The 25401-nt window shown below is 40.0% G+C and overlaps 1 protein-coding gene and 1 non-coding gene across 2 annotated transcripts in view; both read right to left on the reverse strand.

Annotated features, from left to right (window-relative positions):
- The window catches only part of LOC105714143 (pancreatic triacylglycerol lipase), a 38780-nt gene extending 16726 nt beyond the window's left edge, over positions 1-22054 (reverse strand). The window contains exons 1-6 of the mRNA XM_064373624.1: positions 22025-22054; positions 21507-21616; positions 10857-10890; positions 3637-3682; positions 2207-2361; positions 1448-1570 (exon numbers count right to left, since the gene is read on the reverse strand). Coding sequence (XP_064229694.1) covers positions 1448-1570; positions 2207-2361; positions 3637-3682; positions 10857-10890; positions 21507-21616; positions 22025-22054 — 498 coding nt within the window. The remainder of the gene's footprint in view (positions 1-1447; positions 1571-2206; positions 2362-3636; positions 3683-10856; positions 10891-21506; positions 21617-22024) is intronic.
- LOC135274065 (U6 spliceosomal RNA) lies at positions 11308-11413 on the reverse strand. Its single transcript, XR_010341878.1, has one exon. It is a non-coding gene; the product is annotated as a U6 spliceosomal RNA (small nuclear RNA).
- Positions 22055-25401: the final 3347 nt, after the last annotated feature.

Below are 25401 nucleotides of genomic sequence, written 5' to 3' on the forward strand. Positions count from 1 at the left end.
CACTAAAGAGTTATTAATATTTCACAAGAAAACATTGCCTACCAGATGTCTACTGAAAGCCTTGTTTGATGGCAGCGAATTATGGTTTCATGGAGGTTAGTTCTGGAAAGAATTCTGTTGTCTGAGTGTGTTTATATATACCCTCTTTTTTTTTTTCCAAAAAGAATTTGAGAATAATGGAACAATCTTAGAAATCATCTCTAACTTTTCCATTTTCAAAAGAAAAAATCCAAAGCAGGGAAAAGACTTGCTAATCATAGTTAGCTAAGGAGAAAGTTGGGACTGGAATGTAGGACCTTTATCCTTCTACTTTAAACCACTTGTTTCTGCATCTCAAAGCAATAGAGCTGTCAAAGCCAAATCAATGCAAACAAAACAAAACAAAACAAAACAAAAACAAAACCAAAAACCAAAAAAACAAACAAAAAACCCACAATTGCCTTTGGGATCTTAGAAATAAATGGCATAGCCATATCAAAGGAAGCTATATTCCTTTTGAACTGAGAATCACATTTTTTCCTTCGCTGTTGAATAAAAATCTATTACCACCCTCCCTCCGATAATCATCAGCTTTAAATTATTTTGGAAGACCAGTTGTGGTTTTACTGCTTGTGTTTAAACTTGCGAAGTGTATGGACTCTAGGGTGCTCATCTGTCTTCATGATCAATGTATATGTTCTGGAGTTGACTTGGTTTGAGCCACAGGCAGATGTGAAATTCTGGTCTTAGGAGGACCTTTGTGTCTTTCTTCTTGACACCTCTGAAGAAAGGACTACTCCCTCTGTGTCACAGTAGGTCAAAGAAATTTGATGAATACATGAATATTTGAATAAATGAAATCAAATAATGTTCCTCAAGCACTAGTAGTTACTAGGAAAATTTATTCTATTTGATTTTCTGTCTTTTCATTCTTCTTTATGACAGGACACATAGCCAAAGGCAAATTAAAGAAAACAGGCTCACTGCTGTTGAAACAACAGAAGCCAAAATAAAGAACCTACACAGTTTTCCAAGTTACTGATACCAGAGGAGATCAAAAAGTAGCAAGTGAAAATCAAAGGAAAAGAATTTGTTTAGGCAAAATGAGACCTCTTAGTGCTTCAAATTAAAAACTATTGAAAAAAACAGGTCCTGTGACCAGCTGGTGTGCATCAGTATGACAGCATCTGTTGCTAAAATTTCAAAACACCTCTGTATCAGTTATTAAATAACCACTGCCTATATCTACCAAATGCTTGCCAGCCTCACTGTTCTGACCACCTTAAGCCCTCTCTTCCCACCACCACCTCCTCGACCTCCCCTTGGACCTCCAGGCCCAGCAGGGGTCTGAAGATCCTCCAAGGCTGTGGGCACCAGCACTTGTCCTCACTGGTTGGGACCAATGCCTTACCAGTTGTTAATTGTCACTTTGGAAACAATCTTTCCTTGAGAGATGACCATATCTCACCGTGCACAAATCGGACAGCCAGCTTTCTTCTCCCTTATCTATGAATCCATGAATAATAAAGCGAGTTTTTCTGTTTGTTTTGAAATTGGAGTCACTGATGGTTGATGGATCTGCAACAAGTTCCTGTTTAGACAGAAAAGTGTTTCATGTCGGTTTCTTACAGTAGCCAATAGAACCATTTGTACGTGGAGGGAGGCAGTAAGTAGAAGAGTGCTAGGATTCAGGATCCTTGTTAGTAACGATTCTCCCATTACAACCACACTATTCACAATCATCACCATGTTGCCATTTCCCAGTCATCACAACATGTTTGCAGTTGTTCAACTTGGGATAATATGCTGTTATAACCCTGTAATGATTATAATGATCTTTTATTCATACAATGGAAGGCTTCGTGTGTGTGTGTGCATATGTGTATCTTTATATATCTTTATCTAATATAGAGATACCTATATATAATATATAATGGGACTTATATAAATATATAATACTGGGAATGTTTATATACTTTACATATCTAAATATAGTCTCATATTTATAATATTTATTAAATATTATAGAGGAAGAAAAAATAATATGAAGTTAATGAAACTTTTATAAACAATTTACATTACATAATACCTAAGCTCAGTGCCCTGAATAGCTAAAAAGATGCAAATTTCGCAGCCTGATTTTTTTTCTCTTAAGAACTTGAATATTCAGTATCCTTATTACATAAAACAGGTGGAACTTGGTTCTAAACACACTGATAGGTCTTACTTGAAAGTTGTTTGGGTTCTCGTTAGTATATAGGAGGAAGCGGGTATTGACATCTTCTGGAGCCCAGGGCAATATATGAAGGGGTCTTTCCACGATTCCTGCCCATGGGGAATCATCGCTGAAGCAGCCAAGTCTTGGGTAGCAAACTTCTTTTCCTGCAATCCCCCAGAAGGATATTAGTTTTATAAGCATGCTCTTTTTACCGATCTCTCTTCCAGTACAGAAGTTAAATTACACTGTGTGGTAGACTTTCTTCCTCTACTACTCTCAGCACCCTCCTAAGCCACACACTCACAAAACAGCTTCAAAAAACAACACACCTGTTGCAGACAGGCTGCTGTTCCTCAATTCTACCACATAGGATTACTTCACTCCCCTTGTGTCTCTGCCCAGTCCCAACCTGGGACTCCTTTTAGCCTCTAAACTCAGATATCTTCCTTGGGCCATAGGTGCTCAAGAAAGGGACAGCCCTGTTTCCCTAAGCCTTAACTTCTTATAGCCACCATTTAGCTGTGGGCTTTAAAAGAAGAGCTTAAATTTTATGGAAAGGCCAAAACTATGTATCTCCATCCTTGCTGTACTGCAGGTCATCTTCATTCCTGTGATGAAGCTGTTCACAAACAACCAAACCAAAAATCCACAGTTTAACACAACTCTAGGCCTGAATGTCACTCAACCCAAGAAGGGTTTTCTTTTCTAAGAAGGATAAATCCACATTAACAGTAGGAGTAAGAGTAGCAGCTGTTGTGGGGGCTGACTTTCTCAAAATCTTACCATGTGCCAGGTGTTGGGCTGGATGATTTACTAATCTGACCTAATTCTTACAATAATCCTAGGAGAGGGGAAATCCTACTCTCCCCATTTTGCAGACAAAGATTCTGAAGCACAGAAAAGTTAAGAATTTTGCTCAGGGTAACACAGTTGTAGGTGGTGTATATGTGTATCTTTATATATCTTTAATATAGAGATACATATATCTATATAATGGAATATTATATAAATATATAATATTGGAAATGCTTATATACTTTACATATATTAAATATAGCCCCATATTTATAATATTTATTAAATGGAGCCAAGGTTCAAACTCCTAACTTGGCTTAATGTCAGGGTTGCTAGATTTAGCAAATCAAAATACAAGAAAATTTGAAATTCAGATAAATGATAATGTTTTAGTATAAATATGCCACGTATTTATTGCTTATGGGAAATATTCGCTGTTTATCTGAAATTCAAATTTAACTGGGCACCTTAGATGTTAACTGACAGCCCTACTCCACATACCTCTGTTCCTATGCATCTCCTGTGCTTTACTCCTTGAAGTGAAGCTTCCTGTTACTAGTGCGGCCTGAATTCAGCTGCCATAGCCCTCCTGACCATGTTGAACAGTGAATCTTTCCCAGCTCCACATTCATATTTTTTCTTACCTGCTACTGCTCCCAGCAGCAGCGAAAAGGTCCAGAGTAGCAGCATCTACATGAAATTAAAAACATGATTGAGTCTGGCTAAGTTTTCAAATGATCAGCAAGTTCTAGTTCATTTAGACCTCTCGGGGAAAATGGATAGATTCTTATAAATTAGGCCTGGAAAACATGTTCTCGACTCACCGTGGCAGTTCCGTCAGGTTCCACACATAACCAGATAGCAACAAAAGGTCCTTTTATAGGCGAACCTTATCTTTTTGAAACCATGGAAAAACTGCATGCAAAGAAAGGGCCAAGGATATATTTCCAATTTTAATCATAGATAAACCAAAGTTGACAGAGTAGGCAAATTTTCCATAGTAGTTGTGGGAAGAGGAGAAAGGGGGTAGATATGTGGTTATGTAATACTCAAAATCACTTTAATTTCATTATATTAAAGGTTCTAGTGTTTCTATCCCTTTTTAAGTTTACAATTCTCTGTGCATGTCTGCGGGCATTTGTGAAGCTAAATTGTTTTTCACAAATTTGGTAACAGCAGTCTTAGAAACAAATACTAACAGCCTACCAGCTCATGCCATTTTTGTATAACCTTGGCTTACCCTCAAAAACAGTGAAATAGAAGCAATCCTTCAAGAGAACTCATACCTTCTGGAAAAGCATTTGATTTGTTATTTTGATAGTCCATAGAACTGATTTATTTCTCAACAATATCAAGGAGGAAAGAATAAACAAGCTAAGAAAAGGAATTGGGGGTATAGCCAGGAGCATAGAGGCAGAATCAGTGACCCCACTATCGGATGAAATGATGAATCAGAGAAAAAAACTGTATGATTCAACTTGGAAGAAAATGGTTTAGAAAAAATAATCTGAAAGAGAATTGTTTGACTGAAAATAATGGAGATGTTTTTGGTTAATGATGGATTGCTTACAATAAATGTTAAAAAGAGTACAATGTGATACCATAATTTTAACAGACCAGAACCTTTTAGCCTGAAAGTGTCACAGCTATAGATTGAGTTATTGAAATTGTCACATTTGTAGGTCAAAAGTGGTCAAAAATAATTCAATCCCCTGGAAAAGTTTATAGGTACAGAGAAAAGCAACAAAATTATTGTGTACAAGGGAAGTTCAAGGAAGTTTGGCAAGGGAATTGTTAAAGTAAAAATAGAAGGCACAAGGAAGGATCCGTGGATGGGAACCATGGTAAGTTCCCACCTAACCTTTCAAATATCAGCCTTCCATCCCCTCCTCAGGCAGTCTTCTCCAGTCATGGTTAAGTTGGTTCCCTTGTTCCCTCTAAGAAAGCTTCTCTCTCTCTCTCTCTCTTTTTTTTTTTTTTTGAGACAGAATCTTGCTCTGTCACCCTGGCTGGAGGGCAGTGGTGTGATATCCTTGACTCACTGTAACCTCTGCCTCCTGGTTCAAATGATTCTCCTGCCTCAGCCTCCTGAGTGGCTGAGATTACAGGTGCATGCCATCACACCCGGCTAACTTTTGTATTTTTAGTAGAGATGGGGATTCACCATGTTGGTCAGGCTGGTCTTGAATTCCTGACCTTATGATCTGCCCACCTTGGCCTCCCAAAATGCGGGGATTACAGGCGTAAGCCACCGCACCCAGCCGAAAGCTTCACTTTAGAACTTCCCTCACTTGAGACTGATCATTTGTAGATTATAAACTCAGAGAAGGCTGGAATGCTCAGGGCCTTGTTGTCACATCCTAGCACCTAGCCCAGTGCTTGATGCACAACAGGTCTTCAACACATCTCTGATGAATGATTGAACAAATGAGAGAATGAATATGAAGAGCAAAGCAATTTATTTTGCATAATTGCTGCAATAATAATTTTCTCCACAACCTCATAAGTATAAAGCTATTGAAACTTCTTTTATTCAAAACACGTAAAAAAAAGTCCAGAAGCTTCTAAGAATAGAAATCGTGCATCTCTTTAGTATTTAGCCACGGTAATGCTATGCTGATCTCAGAGTTATATCCTATGACAGCCATGGTTTACTCTGGTTTTACCATGAAGTCATTTACATTTTGTGTAAATGACCAAGAAATTCACACAAAGTTTCTAAGTTAGCGTTTTACATGGTACAAAATTTAATCCATAATTAGGGTGACCTTTGTTTAATGCAGTCTAAAGAATTACTATCAATAGTCACCAAATTCTGAAATAGAGAGTAAAATCTGTGGGGCTATTTTGTAAGCTAAAACAAGTTAGAATTTTATAATAGCTCAGGAAGATTCAACTTCTCAAATTTATAAAAGCTAAGAAAACAATGATACATAATCAGCCATCTATTACATCTGCTCTGAATGAATGACTTCCTCTCTACATAATCCTGCTGAACTCTTAAGCTGGGTTGTGAAATTTCATAAACCACACTGTTTCATTCAGACCACAATGTACTATCTAGAAGCATCTATTTATATAGTATGTGTGGCAGAGTTGCTAGCACCTTTCTACAGGGAATAGAACTAGACTCTATTCTCTATCCTTCCTTGCAGGGAGATGGGGCCATGTAACCAATTTTCTGGCTAATGAGATTTGAGCACATGGATGTGCACCTTTGTCCAGTCCTGTTTCTAAAAATCCCACACATGGTCCTCCATGTGCCATGCCTTCTGTGGCTTGATGCAGACAAGCACAAGTCCTTAAAGGCCATGTGTTGAAGCTGGTAGAAGTACAAAATGGAAGGAACCTGGGCTCCCTGCTTAGAGGAACACTACCCAACAATCACAACCATCCATTTTAAATTGTACATGAGCAATAAATGAACTATTATTTTAAGCCTAAGGGTTATAGCAATTAGCATTACCTTAACTAATAGATTATTTATTATATAGTGTTTCTCCTACTTTCATGAATAGTCCATGTGTCAAATATTAAATGATGGGCTAAAAATTTCAACATGAGATTTGGATGGTACTTATGTGGATAACATTAATACTTGGACAGATTTTTTTTTCTAATACTTGATTTTTTTTTAGAATCCCTTTCTTGTCACTTTCTATATTATAGAAAATAACTGCTCAAGTACTCACTTTGTTTTGGTAAATTTTAAATTCTAATGGGCATTTTTCAGTTCAGTCCCTAGTGGTGACCATTGTTCTACAGACGATTTGAGCTCGTATGATACTCAGAGTTTAGAGAAAATTCACCCAGTGTTGCTTGAATTCCTAGACATAATTGATGTGAGCTTGGAGCAGCTCAATGTTCTGGATACTCAGAAGACCCTCAAACACCAGAGCCAGATTGGAGCTCCCATCAAAACCCTGCTTTCTACCAGCCTCTATCATTCCTCACATCTCAGGATTGCAGGCTTGACAAGAAATTATTCAAATGGCAATTAAGCATTGAGAGTCCTCACCCTACCACCTCACGGCATTCAAAGCCAAGATGGGATCTCACTGAGAAATAATTCCATGTGTCCTGGATTTAGCAATGCATTACGTAACATTGATTCAACTTTCCCCCAGAAACCTTGCACATTTGAAAATAAAAAATGCCACACTTGGATGCTTCTAATCAAGTTGCAGTGGAGTTAAATATTGGTTTAAGTTTAGGCTCTGATTCTGGCAACCTTGTGATACTAAACCCCCAGTGAGGGAAAGAAAGGCCTCAGAACACCTGTGTGGCCAGATAACCAGCATGTTAGCCAAAGGACGTCTCATTTACTTAACCTTCAGACAGCCTGGGCTGCTTCCCTTTATCTAGCTCAGCCTTTTTCCAAGGTAATTAAAGGTAAGGAGGACATGCTGTCTGGAGCATCCCAAACTTCCCTGAGCAGAAAAATACTGGGAAGTTCTGGGGTGGTTTATTGCTTCACACCTTGTAGAACAACCATCCTGCCAAATGTGAGTGGGTCACACATTCACCACCCAGGCCCAAGGAGTGAATTTATAGTCAACCCTCTTCTGTTATGCATAAGAATGATTTTCAGGAGGCTGAGGCAGGAGAATTGCCTGAACACAGGAGGCGGAGGTTGCGGTGAGCCGAGATCGCGCCATTGCACTCCAGCCTGGGTATCAAGAGCGAAACTCCGTCTCAAAAAAAAAAAAAAAAAAAAAAAAAAAAAAAGAATGATTTTCTTTGTGGCCTATAATAACAAGCATACCTACAATTTTCTAGCATTAATTATTTAGGTTTCCATACTTTTTAAGTTTTTGCCTTTAATCTCCCACCAAACCTAAAGGATGAGCTGTTTTCCTTATAAGTCAGTGAGACACAGAGTTTAATCAACCTGGTCAGGAACACACAGTTGGTAAGTAGCAGAGCTGCCAGGAGAGACAATTTCTTCCCATCATTCTCAAATGACTTGGTGTTCAATCCATGGAAGGTCATGTTCTCCCAGGCTGTGTTAGTCTAGCCTTGGATGAAAATACAGTCAGGAATGAACGCCAGGGGATATTAGTATGTATATACAGGTGTGTAATACTGGATATTTGCTTTCCAAAGCAAATTCATGCAAATACTCTTTGTATAGCCTATTTTTTGTTTTATTTGTATTCTGCTTCCCAATACTAATGTAGTAAATGGCAATTTTATGAAACAGAAATACAACTTTTGTGATACTGAATATGACAAATCATGTCTTTCCTGAGCTGTCACAGTAGTCTAACTGCCTTCCTTGCCCTCAGACTGTTTCTCTTTTGTCTGTTCTCTGTACACTGTCAGAAAGTCAGTTCTAAAATGCAGACTGGTCATTGCATCGTCTTTCTTAAAACTTTATTTCTCTTTCTTCCCCTCTCCTGTGCTTTCTAGATTATCACTACCCAACAGGAATATAATGTGAGCCACATTTAAATTGTAAAAAGAAATCAGTGAAAATAATGTTAACAATTTTTATAATTCAATACATACAAAATATTATCATACCAATATTAACATGTGGCACTGGCTGCATTTCAAATGATCAATGGTCATATGTGGCCAGTAGCTGCTGTAATGTGTTGCCCAATTCTACCTTAAGTTTACTCTCTTTACATCACAAATACAGCTTTACAGATCTGGTTAGCTTCTCTGTGGTTTATATTCCAGTCAACCCTGTTGTATACACACTTAGCCCATCTTTTACCCCTTCTGAGCTTCTTTCAAAATATGAACTCTCAATGGATTTGGAATAGGAGACAACTAAAAGTTCTAATGAATGGAATAACAAGATTTTCCAGATGCCAATGATCAAAAAGAGAGAGTAAATAGGAAGAAATGCAAAATTCAACAGACCCAAAGATCACAGCATGAATATTGAGAGGTGTGATGAAAGTGAAAAAAAGAGAGAGAAAACACAAAAGAGAAAAGTAAAAAAGAAAGAAAAAATAAGACTAACAATAATTTGTACCAAATATATGTATTTGTTCCATACCTAAGCTATTTGGGGCACCAAACAATTGTGAATGATACAAGCAGCCTCAAAAAGGGGGGAGGCTAAGCCAGAGGTTGTTATACATGTACATTTCACAACTACCGTTCTGAGGCAAGAAGCAAAGTTTATTTCAAAAATTATAAGCTGAGGGATTTACACTTCTAGCCATGATGAGGCAACTGGTTTCAGACTTGCTGTTTTACCATAAATAATTAAAAGTGTGGAAAATATATATGAAGCAATAGTTTCTCAAGATTGGACAATGAAAAATGAAAGACCATAAGAAGTGAAAAAGGAAAACAAATGAGGTGAGATCACCAATTACTCCAGCTACATGTCTGGAGGCATTTCTCGGACCCTAGCACAGAGAGGGAGAATCTCAGAAGAGAAAGGTGGACTCATCAGGATGAGGAGAGGAAGATCAGCGTTCAGTGAGGCCAAAGTATTTGGATTGGGCAGAGCAGAGTATTGAAGAGGAGAAGTTACAAACATGAAAAGCTCCAGAAATTGGCGCAGGAGTCCATCTGAGTCCTTGAATGATACTAACATGCATACAAAGAATAAGATTCCATGAGACTGGTCAGATAACAACCACATGAGAAAGAACAACTTGCTGAGGGAATTTGTAATACAAACAACTCCTGGAGCTCACACATGATGGGAGACATTCAGTCGAACAGAGTAAGAGATTTTATTGAATAATCAGAGCGTTTAGTAGACACCTCAAACTAAAATAGACCTAAAGTTTAATCTCAATTTGCCTTAAGAAAGCATAAAAACAAACCTTCAAGCATCAAACTGATCTGCAAAATGTAAAATTATTGGCATTCAATATCCAATATCAAATTATCAGGCATACAAAGCAGCAGAAAAGTATGAGTCAATAGAAGTAGATCTAGAATTGATAGGGATTATAATATTAGCAGATGAATACTTTAAAACAGCTATTATAAATAAGTTTAAGAGCTAAAGAAAAACATAGACATAATGAGAAGACAAATAGAAACTGTTAGGAATGGATTAGCATATTAAGAAATACAGAAGAGAAGATCAGAAAACGGAGACATGGCAACAGAAAAACCATTCACACTGAAATTCAGAGAGGGAAGAAAGGGCTGAAAAATTACAGAGTCTTGGTGATCTTTGGGTAATAGGAAGCAGTTTCAAACACACATAATTGCAGTCCTGGGCCAAGTGTTAAATAAAATTGGAGAAATAATGGCTAAAAATGTCCAATATGGATTTGTAAAAATGAACCTATGTACCCAAGAAGTTGAATAGTATCAAGTAGGATAAATCCAATGAAAACCAAACAAAGGTAAAAAATGGTAAGATTGTGAAATCCAATAATAGAGCAAAAAATAAACAAACAAAAAAGTAAAGGCAGACAGGGACGGGGGGGAAGATACAGGAAAAACAAGGAAAGAATGACTGCAGACTCTTCAATGGAAACAGCAAGCGAAAGAGACAATGGAATGGCTTACAGTAGTTCCTCTTTATTCATGGGGAATACATTCTAAGACACACACTGAATGTCTAGAACTATGAATAATAAACCTATATATACTATATTTTTCTATACATACCTATAATAAAGTTTAATTTATAAATTAGGCATGGTAAGAGATTAATAACTAATAGAAAAATAGAACAATGTATGGTCATAAAATTTATCTCACTCTCTTTCCCTCCCTCTCTCTGTCTGTCTCAATACCTTAATATGCTCTACTCACCCTTCTTGTGATGATATGAGATGATATAATGCCTATGTGAGGAGATAAAATGAGTTGACTGACATAGGTTTCACTATTCTTGTGAATGAGGGCCATTATTAAGTAAAATAAGGCTTACCTGAACAATAGCACTGGATACCGCAACAGCTGATCTGATAACCAAGACAACTGACGACTAAGTGACTAACACTGAGGTACCATGTCCAGCCTGGCAATGCTGGACAAAGGGATGACTCATGTCTCAGGCAGGAGCGAGTAGAGCAGTGTGAACTTTGATCATGCTACTCAGAACAGCATGTAATTTAAAATACATGAATTGTTTATTTCTGGAATTTTCCAATTAATATTTTTGGACTACGGTTGACCACGTATAACTGAAACTGCAAAAAGGGAAACATGGATAAGAAGGGACTACTGTGTTTAATGTGCTGAAAGTCACAGACCTAAATGTAAAAGCTAAAACTGAAATCTTCTAGTAGAAAATAGAGGAGAAAAATATTTGCTACCTTACAATAAGCAAAGATTTCTTAGACAACAGATAAAAATCACTCTATAAGAAACAGATAAACTAAACTTTATGAAAATTTAAAACCCTACTCTTCATCCTTGTTCAGGATAATGCTAATCTTCCCTCTATCATTCCAATTTTAGTATATGTGCTGTCAAAACAAGCACTAAAATTCTACTCTTCAAGAAAACATTGTAAGAAAATGAAGAGGCAAGACAGAGACTGGGAAAAAGCATCTACAATACACTCCTAACAAAGAATCTGTATCGAGAATATAAAAAGAATTCTTACAAACTTGATAGTGAAACAAACAACCTAAAAAATAGAAAAATATTTAATAACTTCACAAAAAAGATGCACAGGTGGCTAACAAGCATGCAGAAACATTCTCAACATCTTTAGTCATCAGAGAAATGGACAATAGAATCACAAGGAAATATCCTTACAGCTCAGTAAAATGGTAAATATCTGACAATTCCAAAGGTGTGGAACAATTTGGAAATTTCATAAAGTGCTAGTGGGAGTATCAAATTGACAACTAATTTGGAATAGAGAGCCTATATATAATGCTACACACCTATAGCTAGCTGATCTTAGACAAAAGTGACAAAAACAGGCAGTGGGGAAAGTACTCCCTATTCAATAAATGGTGCTGGGATTACTGGCTAGCCATATGCAGAAGACTGAAACTTGACCCCTTCCTTATATTATATACAAAAATTAACCCAAGATGGATTAAAGACTTAACTGCAAAACCTGAAACTATAAAAACCCTAGAAGACAACCTAGGAAATAGTATTCTGGAGAGAGGACAGGGCAAAGACTTTATGATGAAGACGCCAAAAGAAATTGCAATGGAAACAAATATTTACAAATGGGTCCTAATTAAGCTAAAGAGCTTCCTCACTGCAAAAGAAACTATCAACAGAGTAAACGGACGCCCTACAAAATGGAAGAAAATATGTGCAAACTAAGCATCCCACAAAGGTCTACTGTCCAGAACCTATAAGGAGTTTAAACAAATGTACAAGCAAAGAACAAGAAAACTCCATAAAAAGTGGGCAAAAATATGAACTGACACTTTTCAAAAGAAGACATACATGTGATTAACATGCATAAGAAAAATGCTCAAAATAACTAATCATTAGAGAAATGCAAATCAAAACCACAATGAGGTACCATCTCACACCAGCCTTAATAACTATTATCAAAAAGTCAAAAATAACAGATATTGGTGAGATTGTGGAGAAAATTGAATGCTTACATACTGCAGGTGGAAATGTAAATTAGTTCAGCCATTGTGGAAAGCAGTTTGGCAATTTCTCAAAGAACTTAAAACAGAATTATCATTTGACCCAGCAATCCCATTATTGGGTATATACCCAAAGGATATAAATCATTCTACCATAGAGACATATGCACATGTATGTTCATCGCAGCACTACTCACAATGGCAAAGACATGGAATCACCCTAAATGCCCATCAATGGTAGACTGGATTTAAAAAAAAAGTGGTACATATACACAATAGAATACTATACAGCCATAAAAAGAATGAGATCATGTCCTTTGCAGCAACATGAATGCAGCTGGAGGCCATTATCCTAAGCAAAATAACAAAGAAACAGAAAACCAAATACCACTTATAATTGGGAGCTTAATTTTGAGTACATATGGACACAAAGAAGGCAGCCTATTTGAGGGTGGAGGGTAGAAGGAGGGTGATGATTGAAAAACTATGTATCTGGTACTGTGCTTACTGAAACCTGGGTGATGAAATAATCTTCACACCAAACCCTTGCAACACAGTTTACCTATATATCAATAACAAATCTGCACATGTAACCCTGAACCTAAAATAAAAGTTTAAAAGTAAACAAATAAGAAGTAAAAATAACAACCATAAAAAGGAATGAAAGCATGTCCTTTTTAGCAACATGGATGCAGCTGGAGGCTGTTATCCTAAGTGAATTAACACATTCCTAAGTGGGACCTAAACATTAGGGACTCGTGGACATAAAGATGGCAACAATAGACACTGAGGACTATTAGACACGGGCATGAGAAGGGGGGCAAGGGTTGGAAAACTGACTGTTGGATACTATGCTTAGTACCTGAGTAATGGGATCACTCATACCTAAACCTCAGCATCATGCAATATAACCAGGAAATAAACATGCACATGTACCCCTGAATCTAAAAACAATTATGCAATATTCATACAGTGGAATGCTACTCAGTTATATAAAGAAATGAACTATGAATACATGCAGCATCATGGACAAATCTTAGAGATATTAAACTAAATGAAAGAAACCCAACAAAAAAAGAGTATATAACTGTATTATTATGCTTACATGAAGTTCTAAAACAGGCAAAACTCATATTAACTATGAAGAACAGATCAGTGTCTGTCTAGGGTTGAGGGTGAATTAAGGAATTATTTACAGGAGACAATGGAAATGTTTTATGTCTTGATGGTAAACATGAATATACTTCTTTTGTCAAAATTCATTGGACCATACTCTTAAATTGGGTGCATTTTCTTAAATGTAAATTATACTTCAATAACAGTGAAAACACTACATACCCTACCCATACTAAGTGCTCAGAAACTATTCATTAAATTGAATGTTACTAAGGGTGACTGGCAATTGGATAATTCTGTCAATTAACTTGCTCTTGATATTTCGATCCTGGTAATTCACTCATTCACTCATGCCTTCTTTCATTGTCAGGTGTATATTTTCTACATGACTCCTAGCTACTGTCATAGGTCCTATGAATAATTAAGACCCAGAACTCTCTCATGCTAAAAACGGAAATGGTGAGAATTGTCCAGATTCTAGATATATCTTGAAGATAGGACTGATAGGATTTGGATGGGAGTTAGGGAAATGAAGATGAGTTAAGGATGATCCCCAAATTTTCGCTTGAGCAATGGGAAAGGTGAAATTGCATTAACTAAGATGGAGAAGGCTGCATATCAGTGGAGTAGGTTCAGGGTGGAGATCCAGATTTCAGCTTTAGGGATGGTTAAAATGAAATGTCTTTTCAGAGTCTAAATGGAGATGGAGAGTTATTCTGTAGTTCAGAAGAGAGGTCTGCTTAAGAAATATCAACTTGGGTTTTACATAAAGCCATCAGTCTAGATGAAATCTCTTAGAAAGATGTTTCTAAGTACTAAATGCTAAGCCCTGAGGCTCTACAACGTTACAAGCACAGGGAAATGAGGGATTTGAAAAGGGGCATCCAATGAGGACAGTGGAGAACCAAGAGAAAGTGCTGACTTTGAGACAGAGAGAAGAAAATGTTTCAAGGAGGTGAGATGATCAAAAGACAGAGGTGAGAAAGATAAGAAAGGAGTTGACCATAAGAATGAAGAACATGAGTGAAAACAGTGATTTGGGGAGGCAGAGGCTGATTAAGAGAATACTATTGAATTTACCATTTTCACTATGTCTTTCAACATTCAATCAGGAAAATGGATCAATTAGTTGATCATCAGCTAGTCTCTAAGATTTAGAATTCTCTGTCACCTTTTATATCTTAACAGCCACACTCTTCCCTGATGCAAACACAGTTGGGGTTGTATCCCTGTGGATCCCAGTGCCTTGTTTTCAGTCTGTGTTATGGCTCACAAAACAATGCTTAACTGTGAAAATTCAATGATCAAGTAGACCAAAAAGAAAAAGAAAAAAAAAAAGAGTGTAAACCACTCTTCCTTGTGCCATGTGTGCCAGGAACCAATTCCAAGTCTGCACGAGTGGGACCATCCAACTGTAGTGTGAGACATCTCTCCAGCACACTCAGGATAGTAATTTTAAACAATATGCCAATAATACTAGTAACATCTAAGGTGGTTATCTGATAAAGGAATTTGGCTGATAACTCATTCTTCATTTTCTCTTCCAATACTGTATCATTATCATTTTTTTTTTTTTTTTTTTTGAGACAGAGTTTCGCTCTTGTTGCCCAAGCTGGAGTGCAATGGCATGACCTCGGCTCTCTGCAACCTCTGCCTCCCAGGTTCAAGTGGTTCTCCTGCCTTAGCCTTCCCGAGTAGCTGGGATTACAGGCATACACCACCACACTTGGCTAATTTTATAATTTTAGTAGAGGCAGCATTTTTCCATGTTAGTCAGGCTGGTCTCGAACTCCTGACCTCAGGTGATACTCCTGCTTTGGCCTCCCAAAATGCTAGGATTACAGGTGTGAGCCACTGTGCCCGGCCTTGGTTGGTTTTATAGTTTCTGTGTGATAGCATGATTTGCAACAGTTTCCACACAAGAAATTTAAATTTGAATAATGCCTGTGTACTCTTGCGTTGATTTTCACCATTAGCCACAAAATTAATCAATTTTATTGAGCTTGGGACCCTTCCAAACCTTGCCCTGTGTGTCTCTTCATTTAGCTGTTTCATTTGTATCCTTTAAATTATCCCTTGTAATCAGTGGGTAAACTAGAAAAAAAAAAATCCATTTCTTTTTGCAAAGCATTATTTGTTGCTTGTTCTGGAAAAAAAAAGGTGACTAAATTTATCTATCTGAACAGTCTCTGGTATTATTCAAAATATTATGAAAACAGCAGCAACATCAACTCCACTTAGGACAAATATTCATGACAAGCAAGGTAGACTGGGAATAGGGGGCAGCATACTGCAGGACAAATGAATGCGGATCTAGCATCAGCCAACTTTAGCTCATCATTGCTGTGTACCCTATTAGCACCATCGCATCTTCCGCTTGTCTCAAGACATAGAGATTCACATGGGGGATTCTCCTTTGAGTCTTGTCCACTATGTAGGTTATGAACTTATTGTTCACTATTTAGGTTTATGACTTATTTATGGTATTTTCGTTATGATTTTCATCACTGTTTTTCACTTTCATGAACCACTTGAAGCCATTGATTCTTTTTTAAAACTGCCCCAAAATGAGACTATAACTCAGGATAGGTAGAATATAAAATAGAAATTTGACAAATGTGAAGGAACCAGTACACAAGAGTTGTGAAAATACATTGGACCACGAGAAATGTTCTCAGGTAAGGAAATGGTGCTGAGGCAAATTGTCAAGGGCTTCTGCACCAGGTATGGCCACAATGATTAAGAAGGGAAAGAGATTTCTGTGGAAATCATAAGAAATTTCACAACTCAGATCTGTCAAATGTAGGTCAACAAAATGGTTTCATCGCATTCTCTACTAAAATTGACAAGTCACCTAGACTGATTACAAAAATGCTCTAATTGCCTACCCCTCTCTCTATCCATGTCTTTTGCAATATGGCTTTTTCGCTACCCTCATCAATAAGTAGAATCTATTTATCCTTGAGTTTGAACTTGCCCAGTGACTTCTTTACCCAGTAGAATGTGGTGAAAATGACACTTTGCTTCTGAGCCTGGGCCTCAAGAGGTCATTCTTATTTATATTCATTTCTTAGACCCTGGGAGTCCAAGTTCAATAGCACAGACTAGCATGCTGAAGGATAAGAGATCATGTGGAGGACAGCCAATGCACACAAAGCTGTCCTAAACCATCAAGCTCCCTGCCAACCTGCCAGCTGACCACAAACACATGAGTGAGACCAAGTGAGATCAGCCAACCCTGGGCCAGATCAGCCAAACAATCTGGTTGACTTATGGAACAATGATAAATAATTATTTTCCAAGTCACTGAGTTTCTGAGGTGATTTATTATGTAGTACTAGTCAACTGATTCATCATCTGTCAGAAGACAGATGGGCCACACTTTAAGAAACATAAAAGAGTAAGAAAACTTCATGAGTATAGGGATCATGTCTATATTTCAATTTTTAGCTCTCTGATATCTAGATTAGGGCTTGGCACATCCTCAATACTCTCTAAGCACTCATTGAATTAATGAATCTATCAACTCTCTGCCATCATCTCTACTGCCAGTTTACATCATGTATTCTGAACATTATCAGCATCCTTTCAAACTGACATAGAGCTCATCTCTTAAAGGAGGAAGAAAATTTGAGTTAGGGCTCTAAAAACAGTATTTTCAAAAAAAAGTATCAAGTTCAGAAATAGGTAAATAATTTTAGTAAACCATTCATTTTAAACAATTAAACCAACTTGTAAATGACTTCACTATCATAAAAATTGATATCCCTCTTAATGAAAGGATTAACTGATATTTAAAAAATTAATTTACATTCCTGTGTCTTATTAAATGAGAAAATTTGCACATAACCCTATTTCTTTCTTGATTTTTATTATTCATTTTTCATCATTATCATGAATGCTTAGGAAATTTCATGGGGTCTTCAAAGTAATTATAATTTCATGTGTTACTGTGCTATTCTCTGCAGAGAAATGCAGTGCTTTAAAAAAAGCTACCTACAATCTTGATTCCCTTTTTTCCATGTAGCATGACATATTCACAGATTCTGCAGATTAGGATGCAGATATCTGGGCAGAGGGGGCCGTTATTCTGCTGACCACTGCCTTCAAGTACTGAAGGGGGAATCAGGCCTCTCTGAGTAGGGGTTGGGAAGTTTCTTTTTGAAGCTATTAGGATTTTGCTAGCTATAATGACTTTTTGAGTCCATTATGACTGATTTCTCTGAAAAGGTAGGGTTTGTCTTGCTCACACATAGCTTTACATAGGGTATCCAATAAGGCATTTGCAAAAACAAGAGGCACATAAATAAATAGCTCCAAATCTGAGGAACTTGTGTAAAGTTTGGATGCCTGGGATGTACCCTCATCTATCACATATAAAGAAGACCTTTTCCAATAATTAGCTGGGGCTGATGCTAGAGCGATACCAGAAGTTCAGTGATGTCTGTAGTCTTGCCCAAATGTGTGTTTACTCAGTTTTTATGTTTGTAGTTGAATCTTCAATTAGATGAGTTATTTTATCATTGCAAAGTGGTTTCTTTTATTGACTTATCCAGCAGGCATTCAGCAACATCAACTCTACATATGAAGTAAGGGGTTGAATTAAGCAGAGTAGTTAATGACGTGGGAAGAGACACCTTTAATATTTACTTGAAATAAATAAGGGATGTTTAGGCAAGGTAAGTAGATGCTCAGAACTACGCAGGAGAGGAAACCAGTATCTAGAGCTCCTGCAATAGAGTATCTAGAATGTCCAGTTTTCAACAGCAAACTCAGACCATTTAGTCCATTTTCACACTGCTATAAAGAGCTGCCTGAGACTGGGTAATTTATAGAGGAAAGAGGTTGAACTGGCTTACGGTTCAGCAGGGCTGGGGAGGCCTCAGGAAACTTTCAGCCATGGAGGAAGGTGAAGCGGAAGCAAGACACCTTCTTCACAAGGTGGCAGGAAGGAAATGTGCCGGACAAAGAGGGAAAAGCTCCTTATAAACCATCAGCTATTGTGAGAACTCATTCACAATCACGAGAACCAAGCACAGCAAGGGGGAAACAGCCCCCATGATTCAATCACCTCCACCTGGTCTCTCCCTTGACACTTGGGGATTATGAGGATTGCATTTCAAGAAGAGATTTGGGTGGAGACAGAAAGCCTAATCATATCAACTACCTGCCAGAGATTCAAGATGTTGGTTTTCATAGGCAAAGACTTCAAAGTAACCATTATAAACAGTTTCAAAGGACTAAAGGAAGCCAGGATTAAAGCAAAGGATGATGTGACAACAATATCGCACCAAATAGAGAATACCAATAAAGAGAAATGATTTACAAAGAAACAAGTGGGTATCCTGGAGTTGAGAATACAGTACCTAAAATGAAACATTCACAAGAAGGGTTCAACAGTACATTTGAACCGGCAAAAGAAAGAATCACCAAACATGAAGATGGAGTGAGTGATTATGCAGTCTGAAGAACAGAGAGAAAAAATAATGAAGAAAAATGAAAAAAGCCTCAGAGAAATCTGAGAGACCATAAATCACAACAATATACATGTCATGGGAGACCCAGGGGAAGAGAGAATGGGGAAAGGAGCAAAAGGATTGTTGGAAGAAATAATGACTGCAAACTTCCCAGTTTTATGGCAAGACTATAACCTACACATCCTGGAATTCCAGGAAACACTTCATTTAGAGATGGCAAAGCCAACCCATGGGGCGACAGAGAGCTTCACAGGTGAGCTCTCTCTTAGCCAGGATCTCTCCCAGGTGGCCTGAATCTAACCCTGAGTCTAGGGCTAGAGTTCTTAATAGACATCTTAGTAACTGGTTTCAATCATATCTTTTCCTCCAAAAATTCAGCTGACCATGTTTCTTTTTATGTGATTCCTGCAGACCATTAAAGTGCAATGATTTAGTAAACTTGTGGTAATAAATGCTATTCATTCTTAACTATTGACCATGACAGTGAGAGGTGTGAGGGCTTTTGAGAATTATGCATATTTCTGAGCATTGTTTCCCCCTGTTCCTCCTTCCTTCCTCTTTCTGTCTTTCCTTCTGTCCTGCTCTGTCACCCAGGCTGGAGTGCAGTGTAACAATCACAGCTCACCGCAGCCTCAACCTCCCAGGTTCAAGCAATCCTCCTGTCTCAGCCTGTCAGGTAGCTGGCACTACAGCCATGCATCACCACACCCAGCTAATGGTTTTATTTTTTTGTAGAGATAGGGGTCTTCTCTGTTACCAAGGCTGGTCTTGAGTCCCTGGACTCAAATGATCCTCACACCTCAACATCCCAAAGTGCTGAGATTACAGGCATGAGCCACCATGCCCTGCCATTTTAAAAATCTTAACAAAAGGTTGAATTTTACAGCATATGAAATTAAACACACTCATCTATTGTAAACTTAATATCCTGAATTAAAATGTCTATAATAATTGTTATATGGATGGCTAAATATTAATTTCCCTATTTAGAGACTTAAGGGTTGGAGGCATTTACCTAAGCAAAGTTTACAATGTTTAGATGCTTTAAAAGGGTGGCATCACATGCAAAACTATGGAGAAACCACCAGAGAAGGTCCATTAAAAATCAAGGGAGAGGACAGGCATGGTGATTCACACCTGTAATCCCAGCACTTTGGGAGGTTGAGGTGGGTGGATCACTGGAGGTCAGGAGTTCGAAACCAGCCTGGCCAATATGGCGAAACCTTGTTTCTACTAAAAATACAAAAATTAGCCAGACATGGTGGCAGGTGCCTGTAATCCCAGCTACTCAGGAGGCTGAGGCAGGAGAATCATTTGAACCCAGTAAGTGGAGGTTGCAGTGAGCTGAGATTGCACCATTGCACTCCAGCCTAGATAACAAGAGTGAAACTCTGTCTCAGGAAAAAAAAAAATTAAAGGAGAAATCAAATAGAAGTGAAGATCTAAATGACGAGGAGCAAGACAGAACTTTGAAAACAAAGAGGAAGGATTTGCAATATGAGGAACAGAGGTGAGTTTGAGGACTAACTTCCTGAAAGCAGAAGATGGGAACAATTAACAGGCTACATCGCCAGGGACAGCAAGACCCAGGAGAGTCCTGTTGGGCAGCTGCGAGCACCACAATGCAACATGCTTGGGAGAAGAGTTCAATAGGGCCGGGAAGGTGGTTCCCGTCTGCAATCCCAGCACTGTGGGAGGCTGAAGTGGGTGGATCACTTGAGCTCAGGAGTTCAAGACCAGCCTGGGAAACACGGGGAAACACCGTCTCTACAAAAATATAAAAGCTAGCCAGGTGTGTTGGCATGTCTGTAGTCCCAGTTATTCAGGAGGCTGAGGTGGGAGGATCACTTCTTCCTCTGCATGAATTAATGTAGGGAGAGATCTGTCATTTACCTCTGCTGTGGACTGAAGGTGTCCCGTCCAAGTTCATATGGTGAAGCCCTGCCCCCCACGATGAGGCTTTTCAGAGATGGGGCCTTTGGGAGGTGCTTAGGAAGGGACAGTGACCTGCCCTTCCTCTCCTAGAACCATTGGAACTAATGGACGGGAATCCTAGGGGAAGGTAGGCCCCTGTACCCACAACAAATACATGGTGCATTAAAATAAGAGGACGCTAATGGAGGACTGGTGCCTCCACTGAGGGTCTGAAGAAGGGCCATGGGAGGACACAGGGAGAAGGCGTCATCTGCAACCCAAGAAAAGCCTCCCCTGAACCCAGCCATGCTGGCTCCTGACCTGAGGCCTCCGCCTCCGGAACCTTGAGAAAATGCACTTCTATTGCCTAAACCACCTCGTCTGGGGCATTTTGTTATGCCAGCCCGAGCAACGAAGACACCCTCCTCTGGTGCCTCCTCCGCCTTCTTTGCTGCCACCTCTAGTCACCTCCCCTTTGGATCCATGCTCTCTCCGACCTACCTTGCCTGGTGCCAGGCAGGGGCAGGGGCGGGGGTGACACTCCTGGGCCACGTCTGGCCATGGACCCCCTTGCCCTCTGACTTCTGGTTCAGTTCAATCAGTGGGATGCCCTGTCAGGAGATCAGAGGGTGGAGGAAGAGAGAGGTCAGGGCATCTATTCCCTGGGCCCCTCCGTGGGTGCCTCCCTGCCCCGCCACAAGTTGGCCATGACTGTTCCTGTGCCAATATCCTGGCTCCTGCCAACAGCCCAATCATTCCAGGTGCTAATGATGGCTCGCCCCTGCCAGCCCTCCAGATGTCAGAGCTACACTGGCTTCCCTGTTGGTAGCCCTGGGGCAGTCACAATTGTGTGCCCACTTGACCTTATTCACCAGCTTATAATCCCATCCCTCCAGTAGCTTCCTCCCAATTGAATGCACAATGTATTTCCTGTTGGGACCATGGTACAGGGGCCACCTTGCCCTAGGATTCCAGCCCATTAGTTCCAATGGTTCTAGAAATCAGCTTGTCGTCGTTACCTCATTTATTTCGGCCTTCTCCACATTCATTTAGATAATGGGACAAAAAGGATTTTAAAACATCTGGGCCCAATTATGTAGCTGTGCCTGCACCCCCATTACTCCGCGGCCATGAGTCCAGAGCCTGGCTGTGCATCAGAAGCGCCCAGGGAAAAAAATGTTTTTACTAGAGAGACCTCACTGACCACTGGTCAGAGAGTTGATGATGTTTATTAGGCCATTTTTGATACTTTTTGGGTGTGATAATGGTATGTTTTTCCAGGAGTCCTTTCTGCTTAGCTGAAATCAGAAGAAATTAAATCACATTATACCTAGGAGTTGCTCTGAAGAAATAGAGGAGTGAAGGGAGTATGTGGGGATATAGGAAGCAAATTAGCCATGAATTGATGATTGTACAGCAGGGTGATGACTATGTGGGGGATCAGAACGCTGCTCTATCTAGGCTTACACACTTTAATTTTTTCACAATGAAAAGCCTTTTTTTATGTTTTAAAAAAAGTGACATTGTTTTATTACTACACGCAGGTGGGGCCTGCCTGTGGAGGTGGGTGTGCTGGGCGCAGGGGATGTGTGGCTGTGAGGAGGAGGTGATGACAGGAAGCTGGAAGGAGAGGGGGTGGGTGTGGAGGCCAAGCCCAAGGGACCCTCAGGTCCACTTCTAGGGAAGGACAGCCTGAGGAGGGAGTCATGGCAAGCCACAGCCAGGCTGCCAATTTTGAATTAAGAAACTCTTGGAAATCTAGCTGCCTGTCACTGTTGACCTCCAGCCTCTTTGTCTTACAGTCAATGACACTGGGGTCCTTCTACTTCTTTGCCACAGCAGCCAGTTCTGTGTTCATGAAGCTTAGGAACTCCATTGTGGATAAAGCACTTGTAACCATCCTCTCCAGGATCCTCTGGAAAACAACAACCAGGGACTCAATGCACCAATGAGTCTCTGCAGGGCTGGATATTTTTGGCCAGGTTGTAGCTGAGTGAGGTGAAAATTGGTGGCTATGCTTGCAGCCATTGCTGGCATTGAAGCGTGGAGCCAGGGCAGATGGCTTTTGGCACCAGCTAGTGCACTCTACCTTGGCCTGGGGGCAGCACAGTTGTGGGCCATAAGTGTGCAGGTGCTGTGATTAAAAAATTACAGAAAGATGGTGGGGGGTAGAGGACTGATTGAGAAATGTCTGCTCCCAGCTCAGCTTCCCTCAGAGCCACCTGGAGTTGGTGCTCCTGGGGGCAGCCGGTTTAGTGGGGAAAGGGCTGTGACAAACCCTGAGCCTCTGCAGGTCTCCTTGCTGGCTCCACAGCTGCTGCTGGGCCCCCTTCTATTCCCTGTCATAAGAAGTTGCCCGCCTCATGGGGACCTCTTCCTGTCTCTCTGCTCACAAGGTACCACTGGCAGCCACTATGTACACAGAGACTACTTCTAGAATGAATGAGCACAACCTTCACCCATGGCTTGATATAGGATGTTACTCCACCCCAGAAGGCCCCCTCGGGCCCTGCCCAGTCAACACTACCCAAAGGCTAACCCTGCTTCTGTAGCCAGCAAGGCAGTATCTGCCTGGGTTTGAACAGTGTATGAGTTACACCTGGTATGGGGTGTGAACCGGTCCTCCAGGAAGCATATGCCCAGACAGATACCACTGCTGTTGTTTATTAAGGCAGACATTATGGAAACGACAGGGAGAGGAGGCAGCATCAGGCATGGAGCATAAAATATGTTGAATACTATTCCAAGATATCATGGCTCAGGAGACTCTTACAGTTTCAAAATTGTCCTGTGAGGTAAAAAGATTTTGTTTTATTTCCACGTGATTTTTTTTTTTGCCCAATATACATTTTGTCTGTTATGAAATATCTATGCCCCTGTTGGATTCTTCTGTGTGTGGCTGCATCTGTGTCTGTATGCCGTGGAGAATACTTATCTACAGATTGCAGATACAGATCTCAGAAGTTAACTGTGTATGCATTCCTCTAATTTCTTCATCTCGTAAAGACCTGAATTTAATCTTGGAGACAGGTGCTTTTCCTTATCTTTTGTAACAGAGATTGGAAATCCTGGGCCTGAGCTGTTACACCCTAATGCTTTTTTAATGAACTTTGGGGAATATCTTTTGCTGATCTTCTGAGTGGGAATATTTTCATTTAACCAGCGAGAGGAGTCAGGGTCTAACACTTACCAGCTATTTTGCAAGATGCTTTCTTTATAGGCTTCATCTCTTAGTCCTCAAAATTACCTCATAACCACATCATTCCTGGCTCATTTGTTAGGAAGTTGGGGCTCTGAGTCCCACTGAGAGTTGGTGTCTGGGCTCAGGCAACAGGAACACAGAGAAGGGAGAGGAGTTTGCATGCCAAGCTTGGGACATGCAAAGCTGAGAGTTATTGGTGGGAAGGAGAGGGTGCTGGGGATGAGATGATGCCGGAGCAGCTCAGGATGGGCCTTGATTTCCCCGCCAGAGGTGGCCTCATTCTGAAGGCCAAGACCACAGCTCCACTGAACCCTACTCAACCTCATTACTAGTCTCCTTGGCCCCTAAAGACTCGGGGAGACAGGGTTCCCTGACAGAACCAAGTTAAATTTGGGGGGGCAAAGTGGGCAGATGCCATGAGTCCAGGAGTTTGAGACCAGCCTAAGCAACATAATGAAATATGGTCTTTAAATTTTTTTTTTTTAAATAGCCAAGCATGGTGACGCATGCCTATAGTCCCAGCCACTCCAGAGGCTTAGATGGAAGGATCACCTGAGCACTGGAGGCAGAGGTTGCAGTGAGTCAGCATTGCACTACTGTACTCCAGCCTAGGTGACAGAGTGAGACTCCGTCCCCCACAAAATAAAAAATGCTGTGTACCCTCAGAAACTTAAGAAAAGTGACCGTGTCCTCAGCCAGTGTTACCAATGTACTGCAAAGCCCACAGTACCATCTGTGACACTTCAATTAACTCAAAAAAAAAGGGAAAGAAATTCATTTCACAAGTCAATTCATACTGTTCAGAAAAACATACCAAGGAGTGCATGTGGAGGTGGTGGTTGAGGTACCGGAGGCCACATGGGTATAGGAGGTGGCTGAGGTCTCAGAGGACACTAAGGTAAAGGACTCAGTTGAGATGGCAGAGGCCAGCCAAGTAGAGGAAGTGGCTGATATACTAGAGGGTACCTGGCTGGAGAAGGTGGCTGAAGTCCCAGAGGCCACGAGTGGAGACTATTGAAGTACCAGAAGAGACTCTGTGAAGGTGGTAGTTGAGGGGCCAGAGGCCACCCAGATAGAGGAGGTGGCTGAGGCTGAACAGGCAGCTAAGTGGAGGAGTAGTCTGAGGTCCCACAGGCCACACAGGAGAAGAAAATTGCTGAGGTCCCAGAAGACAGACACCTGCAGCAGGTAGAT

The sequence above is a fragment of the Aotus nancymaae genome, unplaced genomic scaffold (assembly GCF_030222135.1).
Source record: "Aotus nancymaae isolate 86718 unplaced genomic scaffold, 86718_ANA_hifiasm-v0.15.2.pri h1tg000010l, whole genome shotgun sequence".
Lineage (NCBI taxonomy): Eukaryota > Metazoa > Chordata > Mammalia > Primates > Aotidae > Aotus > Aotus nancymaae.